Below are 17213 nucleotides of genomic sequence, written 5' to 3'. Positions count from 1 at the left end.
CCCACACAAATAGAAATTCCAATTCCAATTCCAATTCAACATCAATATATATGACACATTAATTAAATAACTATTCATACTCGTATATATTTTTGTCTATTAATGAATAGCTAGTAAGTATATATCACCAATGACGCCCTAAGTTGTTAAGTTACATAATTTATTGTAATTAAGAAAAAAAATTGATGCCGTGATTTGTTAAATGATGTGTGTGTAATGTCTTCAAGTTTCCAATATGTGTTGCTTTTGGTTCAAACGTTTTACGATATCAAATGGAAACAAATTCTTAAATTGTATGTTTCACTAAGTGGGAGTTCAAGTCTTTGTACACTTTCATTTATGCATAAGATTGTTTTGTGATGATGATGTTATTTGCAACGAGTCTTATTTAATACTCTAAATGGGAGAGGATTGTTGAATAAGTTAGAGTATTTAAGACAAATTCCATGTTGTTTGATTAATTACTTAGGTTATGGTGTTGTAATTAATTAAACAAGGATTAGAGCATGAACTAGAGCATGAACAATTAGCTACGAAGCAACATTGAAGCTCTCTCGATCGAGCTATGGCAGCCCGATCGAGCGCGAGAGTGGAGATGAATTTCGCTGATTCACCGCCCGATCGGGCATTTTCAGGCCCGAGTGATGACCCAGAAATCGCAAGCACTCGCACCCGATTGAATGCTGACTGGCCGATCGAATTTTATTTTTATTTTTTAAAAAAAAAAACTATTTCGTATTCTCTTAAATTAAGATCAGACATTTTTACCTAGGACGTACTCTAGCAAGTGGCAGGAGATTAACTAAAATACTCCACCACCCTTACTTAAATATGCTCCAACGGAAATTGATTTTGGCACACCCGGCCCCTATATAAGAAACATAGAGGTGTGCCAAAATCAATTAAGAGTGTGCCAAAATCATTTCCTGCTCCAACTTATCTCTTGTTCTGAATAATCTTCTCATCTTACCAACAATACAATCAATAATGTTGTGATATGATTTGAGTACCTTAAATTTTAATTACGTGACAATTAATTCGGACAAAAAGCATACTCATATCTAGGGATGGCAACGGGTCGAACTCGGAGTGGATTATGCTAAATCCGACTCCGACTCGACAGGAAGTCGGAGGCTAAATTCGAATCCGACTCCGATTTCAATATCCGACCTTCGATTCCGATCTGACCCGACTTCGAATTTTTTTTTTCGTTATTCAATATACTTTGAGAAATTGGGTTATTTGGGTCTTTACTACCTACACCCAATGCGACTATGACCCCCACAAAAATCCACTATCTATTGGAGTCGGAGTTGGATAATCCTTCAGAGTCGGACATTTGTCGGAGTCACATTTTTTTCTCGGATTTTTTATAGGATCCGACTCCGACCCTCTTCCGACTCGGAATTGAATTATTTTATCAGAGTCGAACTCAGATTACTTGTTTCTCGGACTCGGAGCGGATTTTTTTACCTCGAATCGGGGCGGAGTAGGGTGGAACCACGCTGATGGATTGCCATCCCTACTCATATCAAGCTACTCTAGATTCTAGAAAGATCCGAGTAAAAAACGATCACGGACAGTTGACACAAACCATACAGTACTTGTGACAGCTAGTTCCTTCTTCCAAGAAATCTCAAACAGAAAAATAAGGAATACTCGTATTCATCCTCACACAATCTACTCCATCAACTGGGCCCCACCAACCTGCCGGAAAAATGAACTTTTTTATATATAAAAAAAAAAAAAAAAAAAAAAGCTTAACGAATTGGGCCCCACGAAGAAGTCTTACGTTACCAATACCAGTCCTATGGCGGGTCTTTTTAAACCTCCCATATTCACTTGAACCCTTCTCATTTCTCTTATCTCTAATTTTTTCAAAGTTTTTTTCTACTCCTTTAACTCTGCATACAGAGAGAAACTTCCCACGCCGGTGGTATTTTCCGGCGTCTTTCCTTTGATATTGTAAGTTTTAACCCTTATCTTCTGTACTGCGTATATAGAAGTTTGTATTATTTAAATCATGTCATATCGATGTATGTATATAAAAACTTGTAATATTTACATATTAAAGAAACATTATGAAATATAAATTCTTCTTCAAATGAACGATTAGTGCAATTTCTTTAAGTTTAAGCACTTATCTAATATTTTTTTGATTTTGTTTGAGTTACCAATTTACTAGTTCTTGTTAAAGCTAAGAAAAATAAAAGTTTTTGTTTTTATAACCTAAATAATTTATGTATATATGTTCATGGGAGACTTTTTTTTTTTTTTGCAATGATATAGTACACAACAAATTTTGTTAGCAATTCAACGTCTTAGCATTACAAGGAGTTGTATATATAATCTAATACGAAGTATATATGTATTTATATATAATCGAGGATAATTTATCATATCTAATTTATTTGGAATAATTAGGTAAATATTAAATCCAGGAAATTGGTAAAATGAGAAGAGCATTACAAGGAGTTGTAGATGATGTCAATGGAAGATTGGCATGTTACAAGCAAGATTGGGTTGGTGGTATCAAATCTGGATTTGGGTAAACTTTTATCCCTCTAAGTCAATATTTAAAAGAATATTGATTTTTATATTTTGATTTTAATTAATTAATGAAAGTGAAGTCTGTTTTTAAAAAAATTGATAAATTTATTTATGATGTTGGGAGTATAGGATATTGGCCCCAAGTACGTACATCTTCTTTGCTTCTGCTCTTCCTGTCATAGCCTTTGGGGAACAACTCAGCAGAGATACAGGTGCTCTTCCTCTTACACCGTTATTTGACTTTTGTTTTCCAAGGATTATCAAAAAAGAAAAGAAAAAAAAAATACGGAGTACATATTTTAATAATTAATCGTAAGGTGTACAATATATTGACTTTTATACTCTCAAGTCTCAACGCACAACTTTAATACAGGTAATTATTAATATAAATAAAATCAAGGATTAACCCTACAATTAATTAACAAATAAATTAGTGATTTTTTTTTTTTAATACTTCCTCCGTTTTTATTTTATTGCACCATTAGGACTTTTACGCTATTCACGTAATCTTCTTTGACCATCTGTGAATTATCCATTAGGAAAAATAAAGTCATGTGGGATCTAGTTACATTCAACTCAAAATTAACTTTTCAAATATCAAATTTTTATAATTTTTACAAAAGTATAATTGAAGATATTAATAGTTAAAGTAATGCATTGGTAAGCATGAAATTCCTCATGGTGCAATAAAAAAAGAACGGAGGAAGTATTATGTATTCATTTTTTTTTTAATTAGAAAGATCTTGTTAACGAATGCGCTCGGGACGTTGAATAAGCATTTAAAATATTACTTCAAATGATATTAATTTGGGAAAGCATTACAAAATCACGCATTGATAGGTGTAATTAATGTTAATTTTATTAATTTAATATTTTTACTTTTAGCTTAGTTTATCCAACGCCCACGGGGCGTTCGTTAGCTTTTGCCTAATTAGAAATAATAGCATAGAAGTAGAGGTGTCAAAAGCACACCCGACCTGATCCGAAACCGACCCGAAAAATATCCGATTCAGATTTGGACTCTTGTAGACATAATAATTTAGTATAACTCAACTTTAAAAATTTATCCGACTCGGCTATATCAGACCCGATCCGATTATCCGAACCTAGAAGTAGTGTAGTGTAAAAAGACAAAATGGAGTACATATTTACATGTACGTGTTCTGAGATTTGAGAACAAAAAGGAAGTTTTAGTATTAATTTGGGTAGATACATTGTACATCATTGTACACATGGACCTAGGCTGGACCCCCTTATTTCATGTATTAGGTTAGCCCATGTACAAGCCCAACTTTGAAAAAGATAGACTCCAAAATTTCAATGAACATTAAATACTGAGTTTCAAATTTCCTATATAGTATTGCTTAGCTCTAGAGTCTGGACCTTCCAATGTACATATGTTACTTTTTAAAATGAATGTAAAAATCCACTATTTCATTACTAAATTTATGTAGTATGCCAAAAGTGATGTATATGTTTTCCTCTATATGTAGATGGAAGTTTGAGCACTGTTGAGACTCTAGCTTCAACAGCAATATGTGGGATCATACAATCATTTTTTGGTGGACAACCTCTATTGATTGTTGGGGTTGCAGAACCAACTGTGATTATGTACTCTTACCTCTACAACTTTGCCAAAGGGCGGTCCGATTTGGGACAAGAACTCTACCTAGCTTGGGCAGGATGGTATAATTTTCAAATTTCATAAATATATAACATTTCTTTAAAACATGATGATTTTGATATAAGGTTATCTACATGTACAATATTCTTACAAAAATTTGTTACCTTATTACTCAGGGTTTGTGTATGGACCGCCCTCATGTTAATTCTTCTTTCGATATTCAATGTTGCCTCAATCATCAACCGGTTTACAAGGATTGCTGGGGAGCTATTTGGCATGTTGATTACAGTCCTCTTCATCCAAGAAGCAATCAAGGTAGTTTTAATATCAAGTACTTTACTAGATAAACTTTGTTTTATTTCATAAACTCAGTATTGATCTTATGATTTTATATTATGTAGGGTGCTGTAAGTGAGTTTGGAGTCCCCAAGGCCGAGGATCCAAGTGAAGAAAAATTCCAGTTCCAATGGCGGTATGTAAATGGATTATTGGGCCTCATTTTTACCTTTGGTGTTCTTTCTACGGCCTTAAAGAGTCGTAGAGCAAGATCATGGCGGTATTCTACAGGGCGAATCAGAAGCTTCACTGCAGATTATGGAGTTCCTTTGATGGTTGTGGTTTGGACTTTCTTATCATATAGCATTCCCAAAGGAGTTCCAGAGGGTGTACCGCGAAGGCTCTATAGTCCTCTGCCTTGGCAATCTGAATCCTTGTACCATTGGACTGTGATCAAGGTAAGCATTCATTCTGCAACATCAAGTTTATATGACAGTAAAGTTGAGAAACTGTAAAAATTAACTTTGCTGTAAAATTTTGAACATTTTGTGATGTATGAAATGGTGTTTAAAATGCAGGATATGACAAAGGTGCCTGTAACATACATTTTTGCTGCTATAGTCCCGGCTTTGATGGTAGCAGGACTGTATTTTTTCGATCATACTGTTGCTTCACAATTGGCCCAACAGAAGGAGTTCAATCTAAGAAAACCTTCAGCTTACCACTATGATATCTTGGTTCTTGGAGTTATGGTATGATCAATTATTTTCCTTTTCATTTTATCATATACTACTATTTCATCAAAACTTGTTAAAGTGGTTGATTATCTGAAACTACAATAATGCGAATTGTAGACATTGATTTGTGGACTTCTTGGACTTCCACCTGCAAATGGTGTTCTTCCACAATCTCCGATGCATACTAAGAGCCTTGCTAGTCTTAAAAAGCAGGTATGTGTTCAAAATTTAATTAAGATCGTAGTCTTGTTACTTGCTAGTACTGCTGTCATAATTTTAGCTTAACTCGCGTATTTTGTAACCGAATTACAGTTAATAGGGAAGAAGATGGTTGAATCTGCCAAGGAAAGCATTAGGAAGAATGCTAGCAGCAATGAGATTTATGGCCAAATGCAAAATGTTTTCATCGAAATGGATCAAAGTCCTGATGTAAGCTCTCAATAAGATGCTTTTAAATAACAGTAATTCTCAAGTAGTATTAACAATGAATATGACCATAAAAGTTTGTTATTTTAGCCCTATGTAGTTGCCAAGGAGCTTGAAGAACTAAAACAGGCGGTAATAAAAGGTGACAGCAGCCCTGAATCAAAGGACAACAAGCCTTTTAGACTCGATCACATTGATGCATATTTGCCTGTTAGAGTCAATGAACAAAGAGTGAGCAACTTGTTACAGTCAGTCCTTGTAGCAGGCGCTTTGTTTGCTATGCCCGTGATCAAGTTGATACCCACCTCTGTTCTTTGGGGATACTTCGCGTACATGGCCATTGATAGTCTCCCTGGAAGCCAATTTTGGGAAAGAATCCTCCTCCTTTTCGTAACCCCATCAAGGCGTTACAAGTAAGGCTCACATAAACTAAAATCTTACTCTAAAATGTTGGCTGCTACATTTCGAGTTACTAATATGCACTTACTTAGATGCTTAATGTCACTAAACCTTTGTCATCGAATTATGTTGATATAAGTCCTTTTGATGCAGGGTTCTGGAAGATGCTCATGCCTCTTATGTAGAATCAGTGCCCTTCAAATACATTGCTGCTTTCACAATATTCCAGTTTATATACTTGGCAATTTGCTTCGGAATCACCTGGATTCCAATCGCTGGGATTCTATTTCCTTTACCTTTCTTCCTTCTCATAAGCATACGCCAATACATGCTCCCTAAGCTGTTTCACCCGGCTTATCTGCAAGAACTAGATGCTGCAGAGTACGAGGAGATTGCTGGTGCACCAAGGTGCGCTCATAGTTTGTCTTTCAGAGTAAGTAATTTGACAGCTTAATATTGCAACACTCCTTATATTTCTTCTATCTTAAAATCATACTTCGTATAAGGGTAATAAGAGTATAAGACTGTGATCGTATTTACTGGTTTACAGAGGGATGCTCTGGACGATGAACTGGTAGGAGATGATGGTGAGATATTTGATGAACTGACAACCAGCAGAGGGGAGTTTAAACTCAGAACCTTGAGCTTTGAAAATCCTCAGGTTAATTTTTTTTTTATAAAAAAGATCATTAAGTTTTCTATAGTTGATAAAAGCACTAGCACATAGAATAAAGAAACATCAAATTAAAACTTGTTCATTACCTTAACTTAGCTATACTTGTGCATTTTCAGGTTCGCCCACACGAAGTTGTTCATCCAGAGTGAAGCAAACAAGAATGTTTACACTCAGTAGATCGAAAAAAATATCATTTGATCATAAAAATTTCGGTATAATTTGAATTCTTAAGTTTGTATGATATTACCTACCAATGATTTCTTAGTCGAAAAATTAAGATTGAGGTTATAACCTGTAAGAATTGAATAGGTTAAGGTACAAAATTGATTTCCCTTCATTACACGAGTATTTATGTAAACTTTGCTAGGAGGGGCTTATCATATACTAGTTCATCATGCATAAACTTATTGTATTGCTTTCATAAATTGTTCGTCGTTGTATTAAACTTATCAATGACATCCTGGCCAAATGGTTAAGATTGAGGTTATATATAATACAAGTACATGTTTAAGGTTTTAAGATTGAATTCTTTCCATTCTATGTGTATTTTTTTATTGGATTTGGTGCTTTGTATGACCAAATAAAATGAAATTTCAAGACATGTTTTATTTTGTATCTAGCATGCTCATTTTCTTATGGGCTTATGGAATTCTAAGTTGTGGGCTTATGAGGCACTCAAGAGGCTTTTTTTTTCAAAGAATGGTTGCATTTTTCTCGTGTGTTTTTGCGCACTTATGTAGATTATGTTTATGTTTGAGTCTCCAAAGATATAAGTGAGAAAATGTTTAGCAATCAATCTATAATATGAGTTTAAGTTTTAAATTAGTTACTATCTCCGTTTTATATTATTTATTTATTTATAACAATTAGACATTTTTTCTCTTTAATTTATATCAAATTGTGCAAATAATATGAAAGAGAGGAAATACGTGGATTGAGCCATGAGAAACGGTTCATGTATCATTTACATGACCATACTTGTCAATTGTCAACCCTAGCCCCGTCAATCAAGTATTGACAAAATTAAAATTTCGGTAGTGATACATAAAACAAACAAAAGAAGACCATGTGCATTCCATCCCTTTTCCTTAGCTGTTGAGTCTACTTGCTTGTCAATTACATGGGCTCAAAATTGCTCAATCCATTCAAACTTCCACTTGATATTGAGTTTGACAATGACACAAAAATTGTGAGTTGTGCATAACTTGGCTAGCTTTGTGAATAATATTGTTAAATTGCTAACTATGACTGATTTCATTCATATAAATGTTAGTTGATACATCAACAGAGCATATATATAGTTTACTAAAATTGATTGTAATTAATAAAAAAAAAAAGATTTCCAAAAAAAAAAAAAAATCAAATTGATACATAAAGCCAATTTAAATCAAAGCAAAAATAATAAATGAAATAAAAACATAAATTATACTGTACCTATTAACAACGCTTGTTTTTGTTTTACATTGCTAAATTAATACGCAGTACAAATTCTAATATAGAAATTTTTTAATTATTTAATTGTATCCTTAAGCACTACGCATATCATTGAGACATTGACTCATTGTCCATAAAAGTATTACCGAAAATTTTGGACAGAATTTTTAAACAATTATCTGACCTTTGGGAAGCACTCCATATCATGCATAAATGCATAGTTGCAAAAAGATAATTGATGTACATACAGATACAGTAAATGAGAAGTTCGGCATCCTTGCCTAATCTTAGCCTCTTAGGTATAGACGTATAGTATCATTATGGCTTGAGCTCTCCTCACACCTAATCTTAGGTATACATTTAAGATAAATAATAAACATATCATATAACTAATATATAAAGCTAAACTTTTAGCCAGGTCACGAGACAGCGACACTTGGCGAAAACGCCAAGTGTCGCGCCACATTGGATAGATTTAAATAGACCTCATAAAATAAAAAAAAAGTTAATTTAGAATTCTATTTGGATAGAATTTTAGGATAATATTAGTATTTTCGATAAAATACCAATATTTTAAATGTGCAAATTCAATTATAATTCTATTAACAAAATTATTAGATTATAATTCTCAAAAATTATCAAATAAATTATTTTTTATATCATAATATTTTTTTGAACAAAGAAAGAGTTAAAAGCATAAAACATAGATTAATAATATACAGGGCCGTAGCATTGATTTTGGGGGCCCTGTTCTAAATCGAAAAAGGGGCCCTTAATAATGTAAAAATTATATTATGAAATGAAGTACTTTTTATCTATAATTTAGATAATGCACAATTTTCCTATATATACATTACAAAAAGAAAATGCTTTTGTATAACAATGATGTATTCAATTATGCAAAATTAATTCAAATATTTTATTCATGTTAATATATCAACTAAATATAACATCATAATTATAATAATAATGTCACATATACAATTATAGGTCCGTAGACTAGAAACAACCAATTACGATTCTAATCTTTAACATACAAATTGCAAAATTAAAAATTAAAAATAAAAAATTCATCCAACTGTGAAATAATAGTAATGATTAAGATACTGCATAATTGCGTTCAAATAATTTATACATGCCTATAGAAAAATTAGAAGCCAGGAGTCTAGGACCGTATAAGAAAAAATCAATTAAAATTGCTTCAATTGATATTATTAAACCAAAAACATTAAAAAAAATTGAAATAAAATAAACATCAAAATTTTACCTTTAACCAATAGACAAAGTAGGAATCAATGAAATCAGTCATTCAAAAAGCTATCAAAACAATACCCCCAAGTGAAGTTTCAATTGGTTTTTGTTTTTGTTTGATTGTCTATCAATTGAGAATTAGATGAAATAATCATGGAAAATCAAATATAATTAATTGTTCACTGCCAATGTGATAGAAGAAAAAACGTTTGAATTTGACTGAGTATATGTAATTTTCCATTAAAAATCCTTGAATGGAGAAATTATTTTCCATGGAATTGAATTGATTTAATTAAGATACTACGATACTAATTTATATTGATGAAGGAATTTGGAAAGTTGTAGAAATTAATATGAAGCTTGAATAAAGCAAAAAGACTTGCTTGGACCTGGTCCACAATAATATTATTGTGGACCCGAGGTCTATACACACGCAACTGACATTATATTGAACATAGTGACCATTATTTTTAACATAGTAACCTTATTTATAACATAGTAATCTTTATTAAAACTACTACAGCGTTTAATAATATTGTGAACTTGAAATACGACGCTATTACCCTAATTTTAACATAGTGACCTTTATTATTCATATTGATCAATATATAAAATATTTCATTACAAAAATAACCACTTAGGCCTATACATTACCAAAATGATTTTTATTTCAACATAATGAACTTTTTTTTAATTACAGTGACCCTTTTTTTTATTAATAAAACAACCATACTTTCTCTAATGTTAGTGGTCCACAATAAATTAGTGTGAACCAGGTCCATTTAAGAATTTGTATGAATAAAGGGAGGAAAATGTTTTTGATGAAAATAATTGCGTGTTTTGCTACATTAAAACTTGACGGCGTTATAAACAAGAAGACTAACAAATACTCCGTATACAATCAATAGTTAAAAATAAAAATAAAAATAAAAGGATTAAAAAAATGGGCCCTCTTAAAATTAGAGGCCGTGTGCAAGAGGGCACCTTGCACACCCTCTTTTACGGCCCTGATAATACATACTAATCGGTTAAAATAATATACTTCACATCTAGCAAATCTTATAAAGATTAAGAATTTATGCTAAAATTCAATAAACAACCCGGGCATCGCACGGGGCACTAAACTAGTACTTAAATAATTTCAATATACGAGGTATGTTATCAGGCTCTATTATCTACTCTTGTTGAGTTTGAGAGCTTTTATGTATTTGTATAAAACTGTACTCCAAATATATTATTGATCATGTTTTTTTGAGCTTCTTGGCAGAGCAAAGTAGAGCTGAACAAATTTCAGTAGAGCAGAGCAGGACTTTCACACACTGCAGAGCAGAGCAGATTTTAGCAAAGCAAAGCAGAATAGAGCACAGCGGAGCAGAATAACTCTAAAGAACAAGGCCTAAATGTACTAATATGTGTTTTTTATAGATCTGTCTCGATGTGCATGATGTTGAACATTAATATTTCTTAATATAATTTAATTATACAAGCTCACATGTCATGCCAATGCGTCTTGTGCCGCTTGAGTTAAGTAAAAGACATGTTTTGTTGGCTTGTGCTAATCTTAAATAAATAGTAGAACTCATGTAAAATTGGCTCATATGTTGTTTTCGTTCTACGTTTAGGGCTTGTAATAGTTTGTATATGTTTGCTAATTTGTCAAAAATGAAACAAGTTAACCTCCCATGCTTCAATTCGATTCTCATGCCAAATTTAAAAAATGATATTATATATAGCTATTGACCAACTGATGTGTCTCTTGTCTTTTATCGATATCATAACGAATCAAGCCATTATTGTATCGTATTTGATCCATCTGTTCATCCGTCTAGCTCATACCCTATAATAAGAGTAGTTTGTACATCTACAAAAAGAAAATAAGGCAAACATAAAAAACAACTATGACGTACTCTGTACATGTACAAAAAGGAAATGAGGCAAACATTAAAAACAAAATAAGCAGTCAACAAAAGAATTAATTATGAAAAAGAAAATAAACAGCCAAAATTGACTAAGAATAGTAGATTAATAGAGTGATTAGTGAGTTTACATAAAAAAAAAGAGTGATTAGTGAGTACAAAGAGAGTGGGAGTGACAGCTAATTAGGTCGTAAAACGCGCACAAGTTTTTGTACACAAACATGAAACGTCACCAACAAACCCAACACCACACTCCAAGAATTTCATCAGAAAATGGGCCCCACTTCCAGTTCATGTCATAAAAACATTTGCAGTACAACTCTAAGCGCGGGTCTTTTTAAACCTCCCATGTAACATTATCACTCCCTTCATTTCTCTCTCTACATTCCTCACTTTCTAGTCAGAGAAACTTTCCGACTCCGGCAACATTTTCCGGCGACTTCGTCTTACGTTGTATGTTCACTTTCACTGGCTTCACTAATATGTGAATGTGATTTATTTAAATTTTCAGGGTAATTATTATGAATATGACATTGTTTAGGAAGAAACGGTGTATCTCAAACTTCATTGGATCCTTTTTCTTAAAAAGCTTTAATTATTTAAAGTCACTTTTGCCTTTTTCTTTCTGTTCATTTCACCAACATAAAAATATGATTATTATTTAAATTATTTTTCATAGCATAAAAATATGATTTTTATTTTGTAATTTTCACTCTTCCAATTTTTTTTTTTTTTTTTTTTTTTTTTTTTGTTTAAAAACATATATTTAATGTATTTATTTACGATTGCGTGACTAAATAGGTGTCAATTGGTGCATTGTCTTTCTTGTAAGAAAGAATAGATTAGTCAGCAAAGTACAACCTTTAGATCTTGTAATTTATCAACAAATATCTTGATGAAATTTGCAATTCTTGCTGAAATTAACAGCAATGATGCATAATATTTAGCTTAATTCATAATTTTACCCTTTACACAATTTGTTAATTACAATGAACTGCCTAAGCTAAAGTGCCTCGTTTTGCTGTTAATAATTTTGTTGAATATTTTTAGTAATTTAAATCGTCTTTTTTTAATTATTTTGATGAAGGTAGATTACAATGTTAGAAGCAAGATTAGGACTTGGGAAAATGAGGCCACCATTACAGGGGATTGCAAATGATCTTAATGGAAGATTGGCATGTTACAAGCAAGATTGGATTGCTGGTATTCGATCCGGATTCGGGTATTATTCCAATTTTCCATATCCATATTTGAATTCAATTTAATTGTAACTCAAATTCTGATCATTTCATTTTAATTATGTATTTTTTGTCTTAATTTTGGAGTATAGGATACTAGCCCCAACTACATTCATCTTCTTTGCTTCTGCTCTTCCTGTCATAGCTTTTGGGGAGCAACTCAGCAGAGACACAGGTGCTTACTCGATTACTCGATGTTACTCTGACTCTTCATTTTACCTAAGTACCTGTGTTAGATACTCGACACTTAAAAATAATGAAAAATAGAATAATTCATAGGTTAATTTTGATGTTTTTTTTTATTTTTTTATATGTAGATGGAAGCTTGAGCACAGTTGAGACTTTAGCATCAACAGCAATATGTGGGATCATTCAATCTATAATTGGTGGGCAGCCTCTATTGATAGTTGGGGTTGCAGAACCAACCGTGATTATGTACTCTTATCTATACAAATTCGCCCAAGGGCGGCCCGATTTGGGCAAACAACTTTATCTGGCTTGGGCAGGATGGTATAATTTTAGTTCTGAATGAAACTTTATAGGATGATGATTTTGATACAAGGTTGAGTAATCCTAGAATTTGTTTTCATTTTTGATTTCATAGGGTTTGTGTATGGACTGCCCTCATATTGATTCTTCTTTCGATATTCAATGTTGCTGCGATCATCAATCGGTTCACCAGGGTTGCTGGGGAGCTCTTTGGGATGTTGATTACTGTTCTTTTTATCCAAGAGGCAATCAAGGTGCTTAGTTTAATTACATATCCTATTATTTGATCAGGCAAACTTAGGAGCTTATATAAATGTGCTACATTGTTCACATGAGTTTGATTTAGTGTTCTTATGATGCTGTTTATGTAGGGAGCTGTGAGTGAGTTTGGAATCCCTAAAGCTGAGGATCCTAGTGAAGTGAAATTCCAGTTCCAGTGGCGTTATGTAAATGGGTTGCTAGGCGTCTTGTTTACCTTTGGTCTTATTTCAACGGCCTTAAAGAGCCGCAGGGCAAGATCATGGTGGTATGGTACAGGCCGTATGAGGAACCTCATTGCAGATTACGGGGTTCCTTTCATGGTTGTGGTTTGGACTGCCATATCTTTTAGCGTCCCTAAAGGTGTTCCAGAGGGAGTCCCTCGTAGGCTCTATAGTCCTCTTCCTTGGCAATCTGAATCCTTGTACCATTGGACTGTTGTCAAGGTAATTAATCTTGAATCAATATCACAATTAACGTTTTGCTGCTCTTGTACCATTGAAATAGTTCATTTTAGTTGGATTTTAACTAGTGAAATTGTGTTCATAATACAGGATATGGCTAAGGTGCCTGTTGTATACGTCTTTGCTGCAATAATTCCTGCTGTGATGGTGGCGGGGCTCTATTTCTTTGACCATAGTGTTGCTTCTCAACTGGCACAACAAAAGGAATTCAATCTAAGAAAGCCTTCTGCTTACCACTATGACATCTTGGTGCTTGGTTTTATGGTATGATAAATCTGTAATAGCCTGTTTTTTTCAACCTTATATCTCAATAAAGTCAATTAGAGTGACTGATACTCATCCCTTATAATTTGGTTGCTCCATTGTAGACATTGCTTTGTGGACTGATTGGACTCCCTCCATCAAACGGTGTCCTTCCACAATCTCCAATGCATACCAAGAGCCTTGCTACTCTCAAGAAGCATGTAAGTGTGTTCCTGTGGAAATGAATTTGTTGATTAGTTCATTCGCTGACCTTAAATAATATACACTGTTTACAGTTGATTGGGAAGAAGATGGTAGAGTCTGCAAAACAAAATATAAAGAATAATGCTAGCAGTACTGAAATATATGGCCAGATGCAAGATATTTTCATTGAAATGGATCAAAGTGCTGATGTAAGTTTTCAAGATAGATACTTGAGATAATTTATCTTCAAAGTATTGGATAATGTTGGATGATAGTTTTTTTTTTTTTTTTTTTTTTTTTTCAGCCTCGTCAAGTTGCCAAAGAGCTTAGTGAGCTGAAACAGGCAGTCATGAAGGGAGACAAAAAAGAAGGAAAGGACAACAGTACAGCCAGTACTTTTAGACTCGATCACATCGATGCTTATTTGCCAGTTAGAGTCAATGAGCAGAGAGTTAGTAACCTCTTACAGTCGGTCCTTGTAGCAGGAGCTGTATTTGCTATGCCCGTGATCAAGTTGATACCTACCTCGGTTCTTTGGGGATACTTTGCATATATGGCCATTGACAGTCTTCCAGGAAGCCAATTCTGGGAAAGAATCCTCCTCCTTTTCATCACACCATCCAGACGATACAAGTAAGTTTTAATTGATATTCTAAACCTGAAATACATTCAAGTGGTCTAATACAATTGATGGTTTTAAACTTCCTAGATAAAAAGCGGCACTTGGAAAGTGAAATCCGAAAACTGGAAACAATACTGAATAAGTATTTATGACAACTTGAACCCTGATATCAAAATCTGATCTTGTTATGCAGGATTTTGGATGAAGCTCATGCTTCATATGTGGAATCAGTGCCCTTCAAAAGCATTGCTGCATTCACACTATTTCAGATTGTGTACTTGATGATCTGCTTTGGGATTACTTGGATACCGATTGCTGGGATTCTTTTCCCCTTACCATTCTTCTTTCTTATAAGCATACGACAACATATTCTCCCAAAGATGTTTCATCCAATTCATCTGCAAGAATTGGATGCTGCTGAGTACGAAGAGATTGTTGCTACACCAAGGCGTAATCTTAGCTTGTCTTTCAAGGTATTTTAAGTTCTCTACCCATCTCCTCTTTCTCAGTCTTATTAATTACATGTATGAGAGAAACAACGTGACATCAATAATGACTGATTTACAGAGAGAAACTCCTGAAGATGAACCCGTGGGAGATGATGGTGAGATACTTGACGAACTGACAACCAGCAGAGGGGAGTTCAAGATCAGAACTGTGAGCTTTAAAAATCCGCAGGTGAGAATTAAGTTTGCTTCCTTCTGCTGTCTACTTCCTGAAAACATTAATATATTTTTGAAAGAAGACCAGGTTGATTTTACTATATAAACTCCAACCATAACCTTCCTTTCGGAAGAATAGAACAAATGTAGACAGAGGGGAAAAATAAATAAGCATCAGGAACATGAAATCCTCGCCATAGTCCCACCACAGCACAAATGCATTACCCCGGCCTATCTTAGCTGAAAAAAATTCCCCAATGCCCTTGGTATTGTGCATTTCATTGGTTTGTTAAGCTACTTAGCTTGAGACATGTATTCTACTCTAGTTGATGACACATTCTATTTGGGGTATGATTGCCTCTTTTCTTAGCTTGGATTGATTAGTGAGAACTATTTCTTATACACGTGTCTTACGTGCTTTTTTTAGGTTCATCCTTAGGAGAGAGCTCAGCTCGCCCACAATGAAGTACTAATAGTATAGTAAGAGCAAGGCAGCAAGCAGGGAAGGTTGACAGTGATGATCCGAAGATATACCTTTTTGGAAGAAAAGGGGGGACTGACTTTGCATCAGGAAGCTGAAAACTTAGAAGAAACTGAAAAGTATACAAAACATTTCATTCTTTGTAGGAATTAGTAAAAATCTGTGCTAGGCTTAGGATGGCGATATCATGTATTTTGTGATTAACATGCTTTCCAAATTCTATAGGAGTAGCCAATGACATCTTAGCGAATTCGTTAATATTGAGGTTGTAGGTACATTAGATCCTAATTTTGGATCTCCCTTCATTAGTTCATTTTTCATGTATTACTGTATTATATGATCAATTTCCTTACAAAAATCTTAAGCTTTCTCTATTTTTCCTGGTAAACTTGCATGTTGTTCTGAATGTGTTTCTAGTAGTAAAACCCCTCCCAAATTTTTTTTGAATGTGTTAAACAATGAAGAACTGGCTGAATGTCCAATGTGATTTTCTTTTTCTGAAGTGGGTATGGATTGCCCAGGCTAAGCTGTTAAGGCTTCTAGATACGGAGTAATTGATAATAGTACTCTCTTCGATCCGAAAGTTTTGTCACAAAATATATTTTAATGAGGCAAGCAAGATGAGATTGAGTGACTAATACTTTGTATGATTTTGGGCCATTGTTCCCTATCCACATGAAAGCTTGTAATGGGCTGGGCTTGCAAATATTGCAATAACTGGCAACGCTTGTTTCATGGGCCTCAATTTTGCTAAGATCTGATACTTGGACCTGATGTCTAAATTCTCTGACCCAACACCACATAGTGGGCCGTATCATTGGCCTGCAAATAAGACATATGGCTAGACCTGTCAATTTCTGACCCAACTCAATAACCCGATTTGACCTGACCTAATTCCAAACCCATTTTACTGAGAGAGAACCCGAATCAACCCAAATGACTAGAAATAGACGTGATTTGATCCCTTTATCATTATTTGTAATGATCTAAGCTATCCAAACCACTCGAACCAAACAATCCAAACAACCCAAAATTTGACCCAAACTCGACCTATTGACCCGAATCGACAGGTCTACATGAAGCTAATGTGGGATAGTAAAGTGAGATTTACTTACAACAGTACATATCATCCTATTGTGAGGAAACCTTGGTTCAAGACCATGCAATAATTACTCTTATACATTGCCCGCACATACATAGCTCAATCAACACACCATTTTCTAATTGAATACGAATTTACTTTGAAATATCAATTACTCTAAT

General features: G+C 33.8%; 2 protein-coding genes across 7 annotated transcripts; both read left to right on the top strand.

Moving 5' to 3' along the window:
• The first annotated feature begins 1509 nt into the window (after nt 1-1509).
• Nucleotides 1510-7182, top strand: LOC110703292 (boron transporter 4-like). Of its 2 annotated transcripts, none has more exons than XM_021881075.1 (13): nt 1510-1965; nt 2442-2548; nt 2680-2762; nt 4044-4236; nt 4351-4489; nt 4576-4908; nt 5029-5202; nt 5305-5400; nt 5500-5616; nt 5704-6026; nt 6166-6445; nt 6563-6673; nt 6805-7182. In XM_021881075.1, the coding sequence occupies exons 2-13, from the start codon at nt 2454-2456 to the stop codon at nt 6835-6837; spliced, it is 1977 nt and encodes a 658-aa protein (XP_021736767.1). In that variant the 5' UTR covers nt 1510-1965; nt 2442-2453; the 3' UTR covers nt 6838-7182. The 2 variants fall into 2 exon arrangements, with proteins under 2 accessions (XP_021736767.1, XP_021736768.1); XM_021881076.1 differs by having other exon boundaries at nt 2425-2548.
• Nucleotides 7183-11594: 4412 nt separating this feature from the next.
• On the top strand, nt 11595-16334 carry LOC110703291 (boron transporter 4-like). 5 transcript variants are annotated; one of them, XM_021881072.1, is made up of 13 exons: nt 11595-11742; nt 12381-12511; nt 12620-12702; nt 12845-13037; nt 13132-13270; nt 13388-13720; nt 13829-14002; nt 14107-14202; nt 14278-14394; nt 14490-14818; nt 15001-15280; nt 15375-15485; nt 15897-16334. In XM_021881072.1, the coding sequence occupies exons 2-13, from the start codon at nt 12387-12389 to the stop codon at nt 15906-15908; spliced, it is 1992 nt and encodes a 663-aa protein (XP_021736764.1). In that variant the 5' UTR covers nt 11595-11742; nt 12381-12386; the 3' UTR covers nt 15909-16334. The 5 variants fall into 5 exon arrangements, with proteins under 5 accessions (XP_021736764.1, XP_021736761.1, XP_021736766.1 ...); XM_021881069.1 differs by having other exon boundaries at nt 12377-12511; XM_021881074.1 differs by lacking the exon at nt 11595-11742 and adding an exon at nt 12038-12161.
• Nucleotides 16335-17213: the final 879 nt, after the last annotated feature.

The sequence above is a fragment of the Chenopodium quinoa genome, unplaced genomic scaffold (genome assembly GCF_001683475.1).
Source record: "Chenopodium quinoa cultivar QQ74 unplaced genomic scaffold, ASM168347v1, whole genome shotgun sequence".
Taxonomy (NCBI): domain Eukaryota; kingdom Viridiplantae; phylum Streptophyta; class Magnoliopsida; order Caryophyllales; family Amaranthaceae; genus Chenopodium; species Chenopodium quinoa.
Note: the sequence above shows the minus strand (reverse complement) of the source record. Positions and strands in the feature narration are given on the sequence as shown.

Coding starts and splice junctions, on each gene's coding strand:
- LOC110703292 (XM_021881075.1), top strand. CDS start 2,454: ATGAGAAGAGCATTACAAGGAGTTGTAGATGATGTCAATGGAAGATTG. Junction 4,909..5,028: donor ACCATTGGACTGTGATCAAG/GTAAGCATTCAT, acceptor TTTAAAATGCAG/GATATGACAAAGGTGCCTGT. Junction 5,401..5,499: donor TTGCTAGTCTTAAAAAGCAG/GTATGTGTTCAA, acceptor ACCGAATTACAG/TTAATAGGGAAGAAGATGGT.
- LOC110703291 (XM_021881072.1), top strand. CDS start 12,387: ATGTTAGAAGCAAGATTAGGACTTGGGAAAATGAGGCCACCATTACAG. Junction 13,271..13,387: donor TTATCCAAGAGGCAATCAAG/GTGCTTAGTTTA, acceptor CTGTTTATGTAG/GGAGCTGTGAGTGAGTTTGG. Junction 15,281..15,374: donor ATCTTAGCTTGTCTTTCAAG/GTATTTTAAGTT, acceptor ACTGATTTACAG/AGAGAAACTCCTGAAGATGA.